The sequence below is a fragment of the Nematolebias whitei genome, chromosome 13 (genome assembly GCF_014905685.2).
Source record: "Nematolebias whitei isolate Nwh7 chromosome 13, NemWhi1, whole genome shotgun sequence".
Taxonomy (NCBI): Eukaryota; Metazoa; Chordata; class Actinopteri; order Cyprinodontiformes; family Rivulidae; genus Nematolebias; species Nematolebias whitei.
The window spans coordinates 37,334,549-37,348,203 of record NC_056510.1 but is presented as its reverse complement, the minus strand read 5'-3'; the positions used below and the strand labels follow the sequence as shown (position 1 = coordinate 37,348,203).

Genomic DNA, 13,655 nt, shown 5'->3' with positions numbered 1-13,655 from the left:
ACTATATATATATATATATATATATATATATATATATATATATATATATATATATATACAAACTATATATATATAATTAACTGTTCCTTGCTACAGCACACAAAAAGTAGTTCTCTTCTCTTTGTTCCTTCAGTTGTTTTTATATTTTCATTATTTCAAAAATGCACAAAGATACCAGCACCGTTATGCGTCTCTAAAACGTGTGCTCTATGAGTCAGAAGCTGTTTAAGGACAAAAGAATGGCAGAGAAATTAGGAGAGACTAGAAGTGCATCCAAAATATTTCACTCTTTCTTCTCCTCCGTTTGCAGGACTGCAGATCAAATCATGATGTTAGCAAACAATTCCACCTCAGCTGCCACAGTCAGCGCTGAGCAACGCTACTGTGTGGACAATGAAACCTTACGGGTCCCGCTCGCCGTGCTCTACTCTGTAATCTTCACCCTGGGACTTGTTGGGAACCTGCTGGCCCTCTGGGTTTTCTTCTGCGTTCACTCCAAGAAGAACTCTGTGCGAGTGTTCCTCATAAACCTGGCCTTCGCAGACCTGCTGCTGGTGGTTTGCCTGCCCTTCAGAATTCACTACCACAGTGTAGGGAACACATGGACCCTGGACCCGCTGCTGTGTAAGGCAGTGGGCCACCTCTTCTACATGAACATGTACATCAGCATCACCCTGCTGGGCCTGATCAGCATCGATCGCTACATGAAGATCTACGGCTGCAGAGAGATGCAGTGCAAGCTGAGGTCCACAACGTGGAGCATCGTTCTTTGCACTTTAATTTGGATCGTGGCCTTTGCTCTTCTTGTACCATTCATCGTCTCAAAAAATTCCTCACGGCAAAACATGTAAGGAAAATAATATCCAGCAAATTCATAGCTGAAAGGCAGGCGAGAAAGTTTCTGCCGGTCTCTGTTTGTCTCTGTGTTTGCTTGTCTTTTTGCAAAATATCAAGACCCACGAGAAGGATTATATAAAACTTTTGAAAAGTAATTATTACAAGTATCACTGTCAAGACCGAGGCCTCTGGGTTATTTAGACCCAAGGGCAGCAGGAGGGCTAATTACCATTTAGAGTTAATTCAGCTTAAGATGGCCACCACAGCTAATTGACATCAGCTAATACAGAAATGTTTATAACTCAGTCAAATGTTCAGACACTGAGCTAAAAACTAACGGACTAGCTAAGAGCCAAAGCAGCTACAACAATTTCATTTTTCAACATAACATGATCTAACTCTAGCTTTCAGGTATGAAAGGCGAAGGGCAATATGCTCTCTCTTCAAAATAAATAAATAAATAAAATAGAAGAAGGAGTTAGTCCTTCATTTTGTTTAAACCCCCCCCCCCCAAAAGAGTTAAATCAACTGTATTTTCCACCGTACACGTTGCACCACCCTATAAGTCGCATCAGTCCAAATATGTTTAATAAAGTGAAAAATCCATAAATATGTCGCTTTGCCGTATACGTTGCATCTATTATGTGTCATCGCTGACGCATCACGTTTGTTATGCGTCACCGCAGACAGCCCAGAAATGTGGGCCGGTGTTGTGCCAAAAAATCAATTGGCTGCCAAATGGCGGCCGTGGGAACGTGCACGATAGGACTTTAACAAGAATTTAACAAGATTAACACTTAAAAACAATTATTTGTTTGCTCGAAAATTATAATAAAGATGTGTCTCAGTTGAAGTTTTCCTTAATAAATGCACTTTGATGGTCAAATCAGTTGCATTTCAAAAGCCGATAGGCAGAAGTAAGCGCGTGCACTGCAGGACTCACTGTGCATTTCTTTGAAATGTAACAAGATAAGCACCTAAAACAATTACTTGTTTGCTCAACTTTATAGCAAAGATGTGTCTCAGTTTAACTTTTACTTAATAAATGCATTTTAATAGTTAAATTAGCTGCATTTCACCAGGGCGGTGCAGCAAAATGAAACTGATTCGACAGTTGCTCCAGGCGAGCTGGATGAAGGTAGCAGACTATGGCATGCCGATTGTGTCATTAATAGGCCACTTTTTACCTATGACATGACACAACGGCATGCCATACTACTCAAGTGCCATCTAGTAGCTGAAAATGGTAGTGTTCAATATTTTCAGTCAGAATGAATGAAAACGGTCATATCTCAGCCAAAAATTAGTTTATAAATATGGAAAAAAAATCATAAATATGTCAATTTGACCTATAAGTTGCAGGGCATGTAAATTATGCAAAAAACTGCAACTTATAGGCCAAAAAATATGGTAATCTGAAAGTCTTTTTTTTTTTTTTAGGTGTTTCCACTACAGAACAATTAGCCAGCTGTGGAAAGCCTACATCAACATCGCACTGCTTGTTATCTTCTGGCTGGTGTTCATCTCTCTCATGATGTTTTACGGAAAGATTGCCCAGAAACTCCTGAAGAGGTCACACGAGAAACCAGATCTTCCCACGGCACACCACTACAACCGAACCGCCAAGAAGTCTTTCTTTATCCTCTTCCTCTTCATCGTCTGTTTTGTCCCGTATCACATAGTCCGGGGCTTCTACATCCAAACCCAGATCACGAGCACATCCTGTTACTGGCAGAACGTGGTGGACAAAGCCAACGAGATCGCCCTGGTGTTTTCTGCACTGAACAGCTGCCTGGATCCCGTCATGTTCTTCCTGTTGTCCTCCGCCGTGAGGAAGGAGGTGAGGCGCTTCATGAGCGGCACGTTTCGCACAAAGGATGTTGCCAGAGTCAGCGGGACTAGCTCCATGTCGGATACAGATGGAAGGAACAACAACGGCCAGTTAAATGTTAATACAATAAGCAACTTACTAATAACAGACGCTTTGTAGTACAGAACTGATGAGCTTGTAGAGAAAGCAGCAGCAGGAACATGAACCTGAATCCTGCTGTCTTCAGCTCGTAGTGTTGACCTTCTTAATGTCAACGAACACTTTCAGCAGTTTTAGTATCACAAAAATACTTAAATGCAACATAAATATGTACATATATTATGGTGGGCGGCTGTGGCTGAGTGGTTAGAGCAGTCGTCCTCCAATGCAAGAGTTGGGGGTTCGAATCCACCAGCAGTCACATGTTGAAGTGTTCCTGGGCAAAACACTGAACCCCTCATAGCCTCTGATGTGTGTCCCATCAGTGTATGAATGTGATAAAGCTCTGATTAGTCTCTTTAGAATCATTTGTTCAATTATCTTTGTAGAGATCTAGTATAGAGCTGTATGAATGGGTACATGAGGCACAGATTGTAGCGTAAAGAACTTTGAGTATCTTGAAATAAGATAGAAAGGCGCTATATAAGTACAGTCCATTTACCATTTACTTTGTATGGCAGGAGTGGTGGCGCATCAGTTAGAGAAGGTGGGACCGTGAATGGAAGGTTGCCGGTTCAACTCCCTGGATTGACAACATCAATATGTGGGTGGGAAAGGTGGAACACCCACACCTGCCTCCACACTCATTTGTCCCACTCTGGGCCCTTGAGCAAAGCCCTTAATGCCACAATCTGCTCCCCCGGGAGCTAGATAGCAGCTCTCTGCTCCACACAGAGGGCTGTGGTAGCTCGGTGGTCTGTGGTTGTGTCATGAAGGGCATCCGGTGTAAAAACACTCACCAAGTCTTCCAGCGAGTTAGTTCACCGTGGGAGAAGGGAGCAACCGAAAGAAGAAAAATGTTACTTTGTATCCCCTGCCAGTGCTTGTGTGTCAATTTACTTCCCTTCAAATAACTGTCAGTTTTATTATGTCTTCCAGTATGAATTTAGAACAACGTTCACTCATAAACTGAGGAAAATGTCTGCAGCATCAGGTCTGTACAGGTCCCTCCTCAACTGGAAACACTCCAGGGTGGCACAGGAGCTCACAGGAGGAGAAATATGAAGTAAAATGTAATAAGAAACACTCTGTTTTAATAGAAATGACGGTGAAGGCCACAAACATCTTTACTGCTGTCATTCTCAGCTAAATGCGTCAATCTGGCAGAAATATAATTTTATCGTTGTAATCTCCATTGGTGGTGTTTAAATGTGTTTCTGCTTGTGTTGATCAGGTTTTCTGTGTGACAAATCCAGTGGGCTCTGTCAATGTGAATTAAATCATATTAAACTTCAAACTGAGAGAGTTTTTAGATGCAATGCATGTTTTTTTAAATCTCCTACCCTTTAATGTAATTTCAAAAACAAGATATCTCCTCCTCCTTTGATTTAAAGCAACTTTTATAAATTGTATTTTTATGTCTTAATGGGTCCACATTTTCCCTGGTGCATGTTGTGAGTAAATAAAAGTTTGTACAACAAGTGGGGATTCAGCCGGCCCCTTTAAGCTATTTTCCTTTATGAAAATGGAAAAGAACCGCTCTTACCATTCCATCCACCATCAGTTCTCTCTGACTAACAGGTAAGTAGAAAATCTACTCTTGGACTGAACAGTCTGTGTGAAACACATCCAGCCAAAAATTCAATTCAATTCAATTCAAAAATACTTTATTAATCCCAGAGGGAAATTAAATGTTGTTGTAACTCATCATTCTGGTTTCATTAAAGAGTTGTTATAGATGCACAACAATAGTCCCAACAAGATCAAAATATTTGATCCAACTGCAACTTCTTTAGGACCCAAAAATAAAATTAATTAAAATGAACTCGAGAATGTGCGTTTCCTGTGACATGTGTGAATGCTGGTTGCAGATAAACTTACTGAAGAACTGCTGAAATGGATGAACAATCCTAACTGAGCAGAAGAAAGCAGAAGGAACACATATTTGCTGAAATATGTTTAAATAAGCAGAAATGAGCATGAAAATTAGAAACATTTACTTAAACAACCTGGAATTAGCAGAAATAGATGAAAGTAGGTGAAAAAAATAGAAGGAAGCTTAAACTACCAGAAGGAAACAGAAAGAGCTGAAATGAACTCCAAAATGTGGAATTAGCTGAAAGAGCCAAATTTTGCATAAAAGCAGCTAACTAGCTGAAATAGCAGAAAAAGCTAAAACTAGCAGAAATAAGCTGAAAGTAGCACAAAGCAGCTGAACAAACAGCTGAAAGACACTGAAATAAGTTTAAATTTGCAGAAGGAAGCTGAAAGAAGCTGAAGCAGAACAAAATGTGAAAGGAGCAGTAAAAGACTGTAAACAGATCTAAAGACTTGAAGGATGTAAAATGAGCTCAATTCATTTTCTATGAGCAAAAAATGTCAAAAAAGGCTAAATGGTTCAAAAAGCCACAGTTGCACCAATACCAAAAGCCATAGCAGGATTGTCCTGAAATAGCTGAATGTTTTGATTTATGATTTGTTGAAATAGTTGAGAACTGCAGGACGAGAATCGTGTCGAAAGACGTACAGAAGAAACATGGATCACAACAGAACGAGTGCTTCATGAACATTCACACAATGAGCTCAGCCTTTAGTCCAACTGCCCTCAAATGGCTGAATTAATTAATGATGATTTAAATAAAAATAAATAAGAGGCTGCAGCTGCAGGACCTTTAGGAGCATGTCTTTCCCTTTGACTCGGGTCTAACTGTAAAAACGGAGCAATCCCAACGTGACGCTTGCGTCATGGCTACCAGACTCTACATGATGCTGCAGAGCTCAGCAGTGGACTGGTCTGCAGAAAGATCAACAACAGAGACTTTTCTTTCTTTCTGTGTCTCATTCATCTTTTGAAATGCAAACATACCTAAAAGAGCAGAAAGACATGTTCTAAGTTAAGGATTTTGTAGGGTATTTTAGAAAACTCAGATTTTAAAAATGGAAACGTTGTTGAACAACTGCAGTTTGGAAAAAAAAAAAGAGTTAAATTGTGATGAGCTAATTGCTAATCCAAGCATGGCCAAGACCAAAGGGGGAAAAACCCCATCTCAAGCGGTCCAGGCAAACAGTTTTATAACAAATGTTAACTGAACAAATAAATATATTATTTAAAAATAACTTTAAAAATATTTGCAAGCACTAATAGCAGCAGCAACTAACTATTATTTTCCAGCATAGATTGGGGAACTTTTTGCAAGAAAACCTTATTTCTACCCAAATATTCGTGTAATGTGAAGCTGATGGCAGTATAAGGGCTTATAAAAAATAAAAAAAAAACGTGTTTGGATGAACCCCAATAAAAGTTTTGAGACTGAACTTATTTTAAGATCCACTTCGGTCTCGGTCCTACTTAGACTAGCTGTGAACTCATCAGTTCTGTCAGAATTTAACCATTTCTCTAAATTGAGGACCATCAAAGAGCTATCTACAGCAGGTAGGATACTAATTATCCACACCCTTTGCACATAACCTCCCGAAAAAATGTGAGCTTTTTTTCCACCAAGCGGAGTTAATGTGAACAAAGTGTTTAAAATGTAAATGGACCAATAATCTGTCATATTAGTACATGTGCACACAATCTGAAACAGAGCAAAGTGATTTAAAAACAATGGTTAGGTTTTCTGACAAATGACATTGTCACCCAATATTTGTTTTTGTTTGTTTAATAAAAAAAAAAGTTTTATAAGAAATTTTGTTGAGAGAAACTAAGTCCAGAATCCAACATTTTTCAGTCAGGTCATCTGGACAGTTTCTTTTTTTTTGTGCTGAAACGTTTCGCCTTCGATCCAGAAGGCTTCATCAGTCAAGGAAACACACAACAAAACGGATTCTTCCTCCAACAGCTTACTCCAAAGTGGAACAAACCAGTTCTGCTTGTGATAAGATGGTCTCTTTGGTACGCCCCCTCCTCCATTGCCGGCCCTCTTCCTTGTTGACAGTCTTGTCAAACTGGTTGAAAACAACAAAGTCCATGCTCAATAATCCAGGTATACAATCCAACATTTTTCTGAAAAATGTTGGATTGTATACCTGGATTATTGATCATGGACTTTGTTGTTTAAGTCCAGAATTGTGAAATGGTCAACAACAAACAGGATTTGGTTCAATTTTAATCTGTATGAACTGAACTTTGAAGCAGATCTAATAAGACAGGGCTATTCAATGACGGCCCGGGGGCCAAATCAGGCCCTCGGGTGAGCTCAGTTCAGCCCATCAATGGGTTCATATTTAAATAAAACTAGATTTTAAACCATAAAACAAACTTTATTAATGACACTAACTGCTGGATGTCCGGTCCCTGATCTCTTGGCTTACAGTAACTGTGGCCCCCTGAGCAGTTTAGTTGAATAGTCCTGTTATAAGGTTAATGTGTGAATTTATTATTAGTGTGGTGTGGTGTGGGCGATGGTGGATAAACTCTGACTAAATATGTTCTAGAATTGCGCCGCTTGTGGTGGCTGCATGTTGGAGCAGCTCTGTTAAATTCATTCTGAGTTATTGCTTTTGAAAACTTTAGTTCCTCTCTCTTCTGGATGGAAATAGCTTTGTTCAGAAGATTATTTACTCTGGTATCAGATGCTGTGCAACTGGAAGGATTTTTATTGAAACCTTTTTACTTTTGGGTATTTGTTATGATGCGTAACCATGGCAACAAGTTGTTTTTTTTAAACAAGCAAGAGCAGCTGATTGACATCGTAAAAGCTTAAATACCTCAACTACAACTCCAAATGAATTGAAAAGGAGGTGCCGTGGACAAATTCTGTCAACCTGTCAGCGGTGCTCGAGTGCCTGGCCTCTGAGATCCTGAAGCTAGTGGGAGGCTCGGCTCGTGACGGTGGGAAGACCGGAGTCATCTCCTGGCACCTTTGGTTGTCTGTCCATGTGACAAGGAGCTCGGCAGACTGCTGGGAGGAGCAACCATTGCTCAGGGAGGAATTCTGCCCGGCATTAGTGCAGTCCTGCTGTCCAGAAGGACCAAGGGGCCCGCTGGATCTGACAGCAATCTGGATCCAGGTGGACGGATCAGTATCTGTGGCCAGATTCTTGGGCTTCACTGCAGGAGGTCCTTCCTGCCCACAGCAATCAGCATCTAACAACTCTTGAATGAAAGCAGGATGATGAGTTATGACAACACTTAATTTCCATTTGGGATTAATAAAGTATTTTTGAATTGAATTAAAAAATTTGGCCAAAATGCCTTTTTTACTCAAACGTGTTTATTAATACTGAGGTTTCTTTTTTCTAAAAAGCTATAAATATTAGAACAATAAAAAAAAAAGTCAACCAAATGTTCATAAAATGGCTTTCAAGTAAAAATAGTGTTCATATGCATATAGCGACAATTTGTGGTTTTACCTGTAAACTATTAATGTTTTGTAAATACCACGGTTGTAAAAGTTGTAACAAAAAATATTTTTAACTGTCACAAGTTATACTTTACTTTTTTTTAAAATAAATTAAAGATCATTAAGCTGTGTGTGTAACATTAAACGTCTCAGTGGGATGAAATGCAATTAAATTAAATTCAAAAAGACTTTATTAATGCCAGAGGTAAATTAATTGTTGTTTCACTCATCATCCTGGTGTCATTAAAGAGTTGTTGTAGATGCTGATGGCTGTGGGCAGGAAGGATCTCTTGTAGTGGTCCGTCTTATAGCGGATCTGAAGAAACTGGCCACAGATGTGGATCTGTTTACTGAAAGTGATGAATGTGAGCGCACCTAAAAACTGACTCTTCACATTCTAGGCTGGAGCATAGCGCCCCCTCATGGCCAACTAAATATATACAGGTTTAATCATTTGAACAAGAAAACTGGGTCCCCATCAGTCAAGTCAAGGTTCTTTATTGTCATACACACCACATGTGGTACACGTTGATGGGACAAAACTGTGTACACAAGGTCCCAGTTACATCCAACAAAAGTATAAAATGTAAAAGAAAAACAGTAATAATATCTAAGATATGAACTAAGAAATATGCTAAACTAAGAATACACTAAGCACTAGTAGTACAAAAACAACACAGCGAGCAACAGCAGCACGAACATGAGTCTGTGTGAGCAGATGAGGACGAATGAACACAGTAACGTGAAATAAATCAAGCAAGCCTCGTGTATTACCGCCTCATTATGTCAATTAAAAACAGCTCAAATAGATTTAGACAAACGCTGAAGATACAAGATATCGTGACAAAGACGAATGAAAACTAATAATGAAAACTAATAAATAGAAAACCACATAAAATAAATCAACGCACATGAAAAACAGACTAAAACTGTTATAAAAGAGTCCTTTTGTCACAACAAATCAGCTGCACACACATAATAAATAAAAGCAAATTAAAATTACAAATTTAAATGATTATAAAAAGATTACCAGAAGTGATTTCCCAAGTAGGATAAACTTGTACCAAAACAGACAAATAAAAACAACAGATCTTAATTTATTTACTTCTTATCAGTTTGTTCAAGAACTCGAAGCATTAAAAGTGAAACTGAATCACGTTTCGTCCTGCTGGCTGGAACACATGAACCAGGAACCACACACTTAGTTCATTCGTTCTTTCATTCCTTTGTTCGTTCCTTCATTCATTTGTTCGTTCCTTCATTCATTTGTTCATTTGTTAGTTTCTTCATTCATTCCTTAATTTGTTCGTTCCTTCATTCATTTGTTCATTTGTTAGTTTCTTCATTTATTTGTTAGTTTCTTCATTTATTTGTTAGTTCCTTCATTTATTTGTTAGTTTCTTCATTTATTTGTTAGTTCCTTCATTTATTTGTTAGTTTCTTCATTTATTTGTTAGTTTCTTCATTCCTTCAATCGTTCGTTCCTTCATTCCTTCAGTCGTTCCTTCATTTCATTGTTTGTTCCTTCATTCCTTCGTTCATTACTCCATTCCTTCATTCGTTCATTCCTTCGTTCCTTCACTCCTTTGGTTGTTTGTTCGTTCCTTCCTTAGTTCCTTTGAGTGTTTATTCGTTCCTTCATTACTTCGGTCATTCCTTCATTCCTTCGTTCCTTCATTCCTTCGTTCCTTCACTCCTTTGGTCGTTTGTTCGTTCATTCATTCCTTCGGTCGTTCCTTCATTCCTTCATTCCTTCGTTCATTCCTTCATTCCTTCACTCCTTTGGTCATTACTTCGTTCCTTCACTCCTTTGGTTGTTTGTTCGTTCATTCATTCCTTCCTTCATTACTTCGTTCCTTCACTCCTTTGGTCGTTTGTTCGTTCATTCATTCCTTCCTTCATTACTTCGTTCCTTCACTCCTTTGGTCGTTTGTTCGTTCCTTCATTCCTTCCTTCATTATTTCAGTCGTTCATTCGTTCCTTCATTCATTCCTTTGTTTGTTCGTTCCTTCATTCCTTTGTTTGGTGTGAATTTTTTTGTTCTCTCAGTGCATGTGTGGGTTTTCTCCGGGTACTCTGGTTTCCTCCCACTCCTAGAAGACAAAGGTCACTAATAACCTCTGTTCTAGGAGAGACGTCACCCCCATCTGGCTGGAAAAAGCCTCCAACAGGTGAAACGGGTCCTGTTGTTGACCTCAGCATCAGTTCTTTCTTTGGTCCTAGTATTCCATCCATACATCCATTATCTTTACCCACTTCTTCCTTTTCGGGTCACGGGGGCACTGGTGCCCATGTTGAGCTGTCACTGTGTGTCAAGACTTTTCTTAAACCAGTGCTGATCTGACTTGAAAGATCCCAGGAGAAGGAAGACGTAGGCTCCATTCACTTCATCTTTATTAATTATTTTCAAAGATGTTATCTGCAGCAGCATCCATAGTTTGAAAATCTTGGAAAACATGCAAATTAATAGTTTAATTTTTTTTATGCCTTAAATAAAACCATATGAATTCATAAAGTTTTAAATTAACTGTTTATATATTCTAACATGATAGGCTATGAATTAACCATTTTAAAGCATTTGACCATTTATTTTATTTATTTTAAATATTTTGGTTATTTCTTTGAAAGTATATATTAATTTTTATTTGTATTTCTAATTTTATTTGTATCTTGCCTAATTACATCAAATGATTAATCACAAGCAATGATTATTAGCCAACAAAATACATTTTTTCCTCAGAACTAATTACTATAAGCACTTTGGTTACAGTTTCTGTTTTGAATGTGCTCTATAAATAAATTTGACTCGACTATAAATTGTATGTAATTTAAGAATCAGAGAAATAAAAGTAATATTAAACTTGCATGACTCATTTAAAAGATTACAAAATAATACACTTTAATCTAATGCATAATATAGAAAGACTAAATGTACAATCTAAATTAAAGAGTCTCAAAACAGCATTAGGTCAACTCAACTCAAATCCCAGCAGAGATGATGCAAACTAAACAAACACAGCGGGTCTTTGTGCTAAAAAGTAGCTCTGCTTCACTAAAACCACCTCAAACTGCTGCATTGTTCACCACACAAGCATGATTCTGGCTTCTAGATAGTTCGAGAGTTTTTTTGAGGCTGCTACTCACCGGTGTGTGCCTACTCTTCTTCATGCACTGATTGTGACAAGGGACCACAAATCTGCATTAAGACTAATCAGAACCACAGAAGCTACAGCATCGTTTAGGCTAGAGCGCCCCCTCTGTCCGAATTATGTCATTAACACAAAATAATGGTTTGAAAGAAAAAGAGTTAAAATGAGGTGCAGCTGAAAAGTCAAAACTGTCATTAGACACAGCACTGTGTGCGAGGCAGGGGACACCCTGGACAGGTCTCCAGTCCATCACTGGGACACACAGAGACAAATGAGACAATCATTCACTCTCCACTCACACCAATCAGCCAAACATGCATGTTTTTGGTCTGTGTGAGGAAACTGGAGTGCCTGGAGGAAACCATGCATGCACGAAGAGAACATGCAAACTCCACCCAGAAAGGTCCCGGGCCGGGATTTAAACTAGCAGCCTGCTCGCTGAGAGGCAGCAGCTCTACCAACTGTGCCACTGTGCTGCAGTCCCGGTATCAAACCAAATTGTGATAAGAAGCAAATAACAGAAAATCAAGATTTAATGTGTGAGGAAAATGTTTCTGTGAAGTCCTGCTGATTTACTGTCAAGCAAGTTGTTTTTGTGAAAAGTAAATCTGTTTCTGAAATAAAAAGCCTGTTCACTAAACTGTTACACATAACCCTGCAGCAAAGACACCGATGTTTGGATCTCTTCCTGAGCTCGCTGTGACTGTTCGCTAACGGAGGAAGTTAAGTCTGTTTTAAATAGACAGAGGTGGACGTCATGCACCGTACACAGAAACCACTTCAGTAATATTTACCGTTAGCATGTGGTGTAAGAACCAAGAGGAGGAAGCTGCAGAAACGCTCAGAGCTGCTCCTGAACAAAACCTGCTCTGCTGTTATCTGTGAACATTTAACTTGGAGGGAAGGATCCGTTTCTGCTGCTTGCAGTGGTATGTAAAACGCTGTTAGTGATGGAGGTGAATCACTAATTAGCCGACATGTTTCATTTGATTTATAATAAGAAACAATATTTAATTCTAATGCATAATTTTATTCCTGATGAATTGATGTTTAAATATCGTTTCAGTGTTTGTATAAAGGACGAATCTGAAGCAGACACTGATTTTCTCAAACGTAGCTGTTTTTGAACATGCACTGCAGAGCCACAGTTTTTGGTACAACTTTCTTTTAGGAAGATTTGTGTCAAATTAACTCATAATATTTTGGCAAGACCTTGACAGTTGATGAGAGTCATGATTCATGGCAATATGTAGGTAACAGCTGCAACCTTTCTACTTAAAACACAAACTGAACGATTTTGATTCTATGTGTTGGTTTGGTCAGTAGAAAGACAAAGCGTGTATTTAATCACCTGCTGATGCTGCTCTTATTTTAAATCAAGATCAGACTGAACAAACAGAATTGAATACAGTGGCTATAAAAAGTATTTATCCAGTATTCACCCAGTATGAATGTTTTATTTAACCAGTTTAATAACAAATCCTGATTCATGCTCAATGATCCTGGTAGAAAAATCCAACAAAGTTGTCAGGTCCTCTGGACAGTTTCTTTGACCCAGTATGTGAAGGTGCTGAGTTTTGTTGTGGCTCCTCGGACTGATGAAGTCTTTTGGACAAAAGATGAAACGTTTCAACAAAAAGAAAACATCCAGAGGACCTCATTAAACTTTGTTCAGTTTCATATGTTTTCCTCAAAATGGTCCTTGTTGCCACTAAAGGCACTGTCACGTTATAACCTTATAGACAACTTGTACTGAAGTGAAACTTTAGTCCAACATGCTGGCATTCACTGAAGATGGAATTAAAAATCAACTGAAAGACTCTTTAGGACATATATATACCATATTACTAATGAGTTGAATTAATATATAACCTATGTTTAACATATTGTATCTTATCCATAACTAGTCCCAAGCAGATGCATAACTTATACACACTGCATTTTTGTGGCTCTCCTCCACAACTCCACAATTCAATTCAATTCAATTCAATTCAAAAATACTTTATTAATCCCAGAGGGAAATTATATGTTGTGGTAACTCATCATCCTGGTTTCATTAATGAGTTGTTATAGATGCTGATGGCTGTGGGCAGGAAGGATCTCTTGTAGCGTCTGTCCTACAACGGATTTCAAGAAGCCTCTGACTGAAGACACTGTTGTTGTATGACAGTCTGATGAAGAGGGTGCTGAGGGTTGTCTATAATATCCTGATGCATGCTCAATAATCCAGGTAGAAAAATCCAAAAAAGTTCAATCTGGTCCTCTGGACATTCAAAAAAACAAAAAACAAAACAAAGCAAAAAAAATATAGAAACGTTTCGTCTTTCATCTGAAAGACTTCCTCAGTCTGAGGTG

At 38.5% G+C, this 13,655-nt stretch overlaps 2 protein-coding genes across 13 annotated transcripts in view; one reads left to right on the top strand and one right to left on the bottom strand.

The window, feature by feature from the left end:
• Window positions 1-13,655, bottom strand: part of caska (calcium/calmodulin-dependent serine protein kinase a) — a 406,103-nt gene that overhangs the window by 144,257 nt on the left and 248,191 nt on the right. The gene's annotated exons all lie outside the window — the stretch shown is intronic.
• On the top strand, window positions 327-2,850 carry LOC119419709 (probable G-protein coupled receptor 34). Its single transcript, XM_037687095.1, has 2 exons — window positions 327-847; window positions 2,278-2,850. The coding sequence occupies exons 1-2, from the start codon at window positions 327-329 to the stop codon at window positions 2,825-2,827; spliced, it is 1,071 nt and encodes a 356-aa protein (XP_037543023.1). The 3' UTR covers window positions 2,828-2,850.

What these genes read in the sequence shown, in the direction of transcription:
- LOC119419709 (XM_037687095.1), top strand. Translation starts at nt 327, where the DNA reads ATGATGTTAGCAAACAATTCCACCTCAGCTGCCACAGTCAGCGCTGAG. An exon ending in AATTCCTCACGGCAAAACAT is followed by an intron (nt 848 to 2,277) that starts GTAAGGAAAATA and finishes TTTTTTTTTTAG; the next exon opens with GTGTTTCCACTACAGAACAA.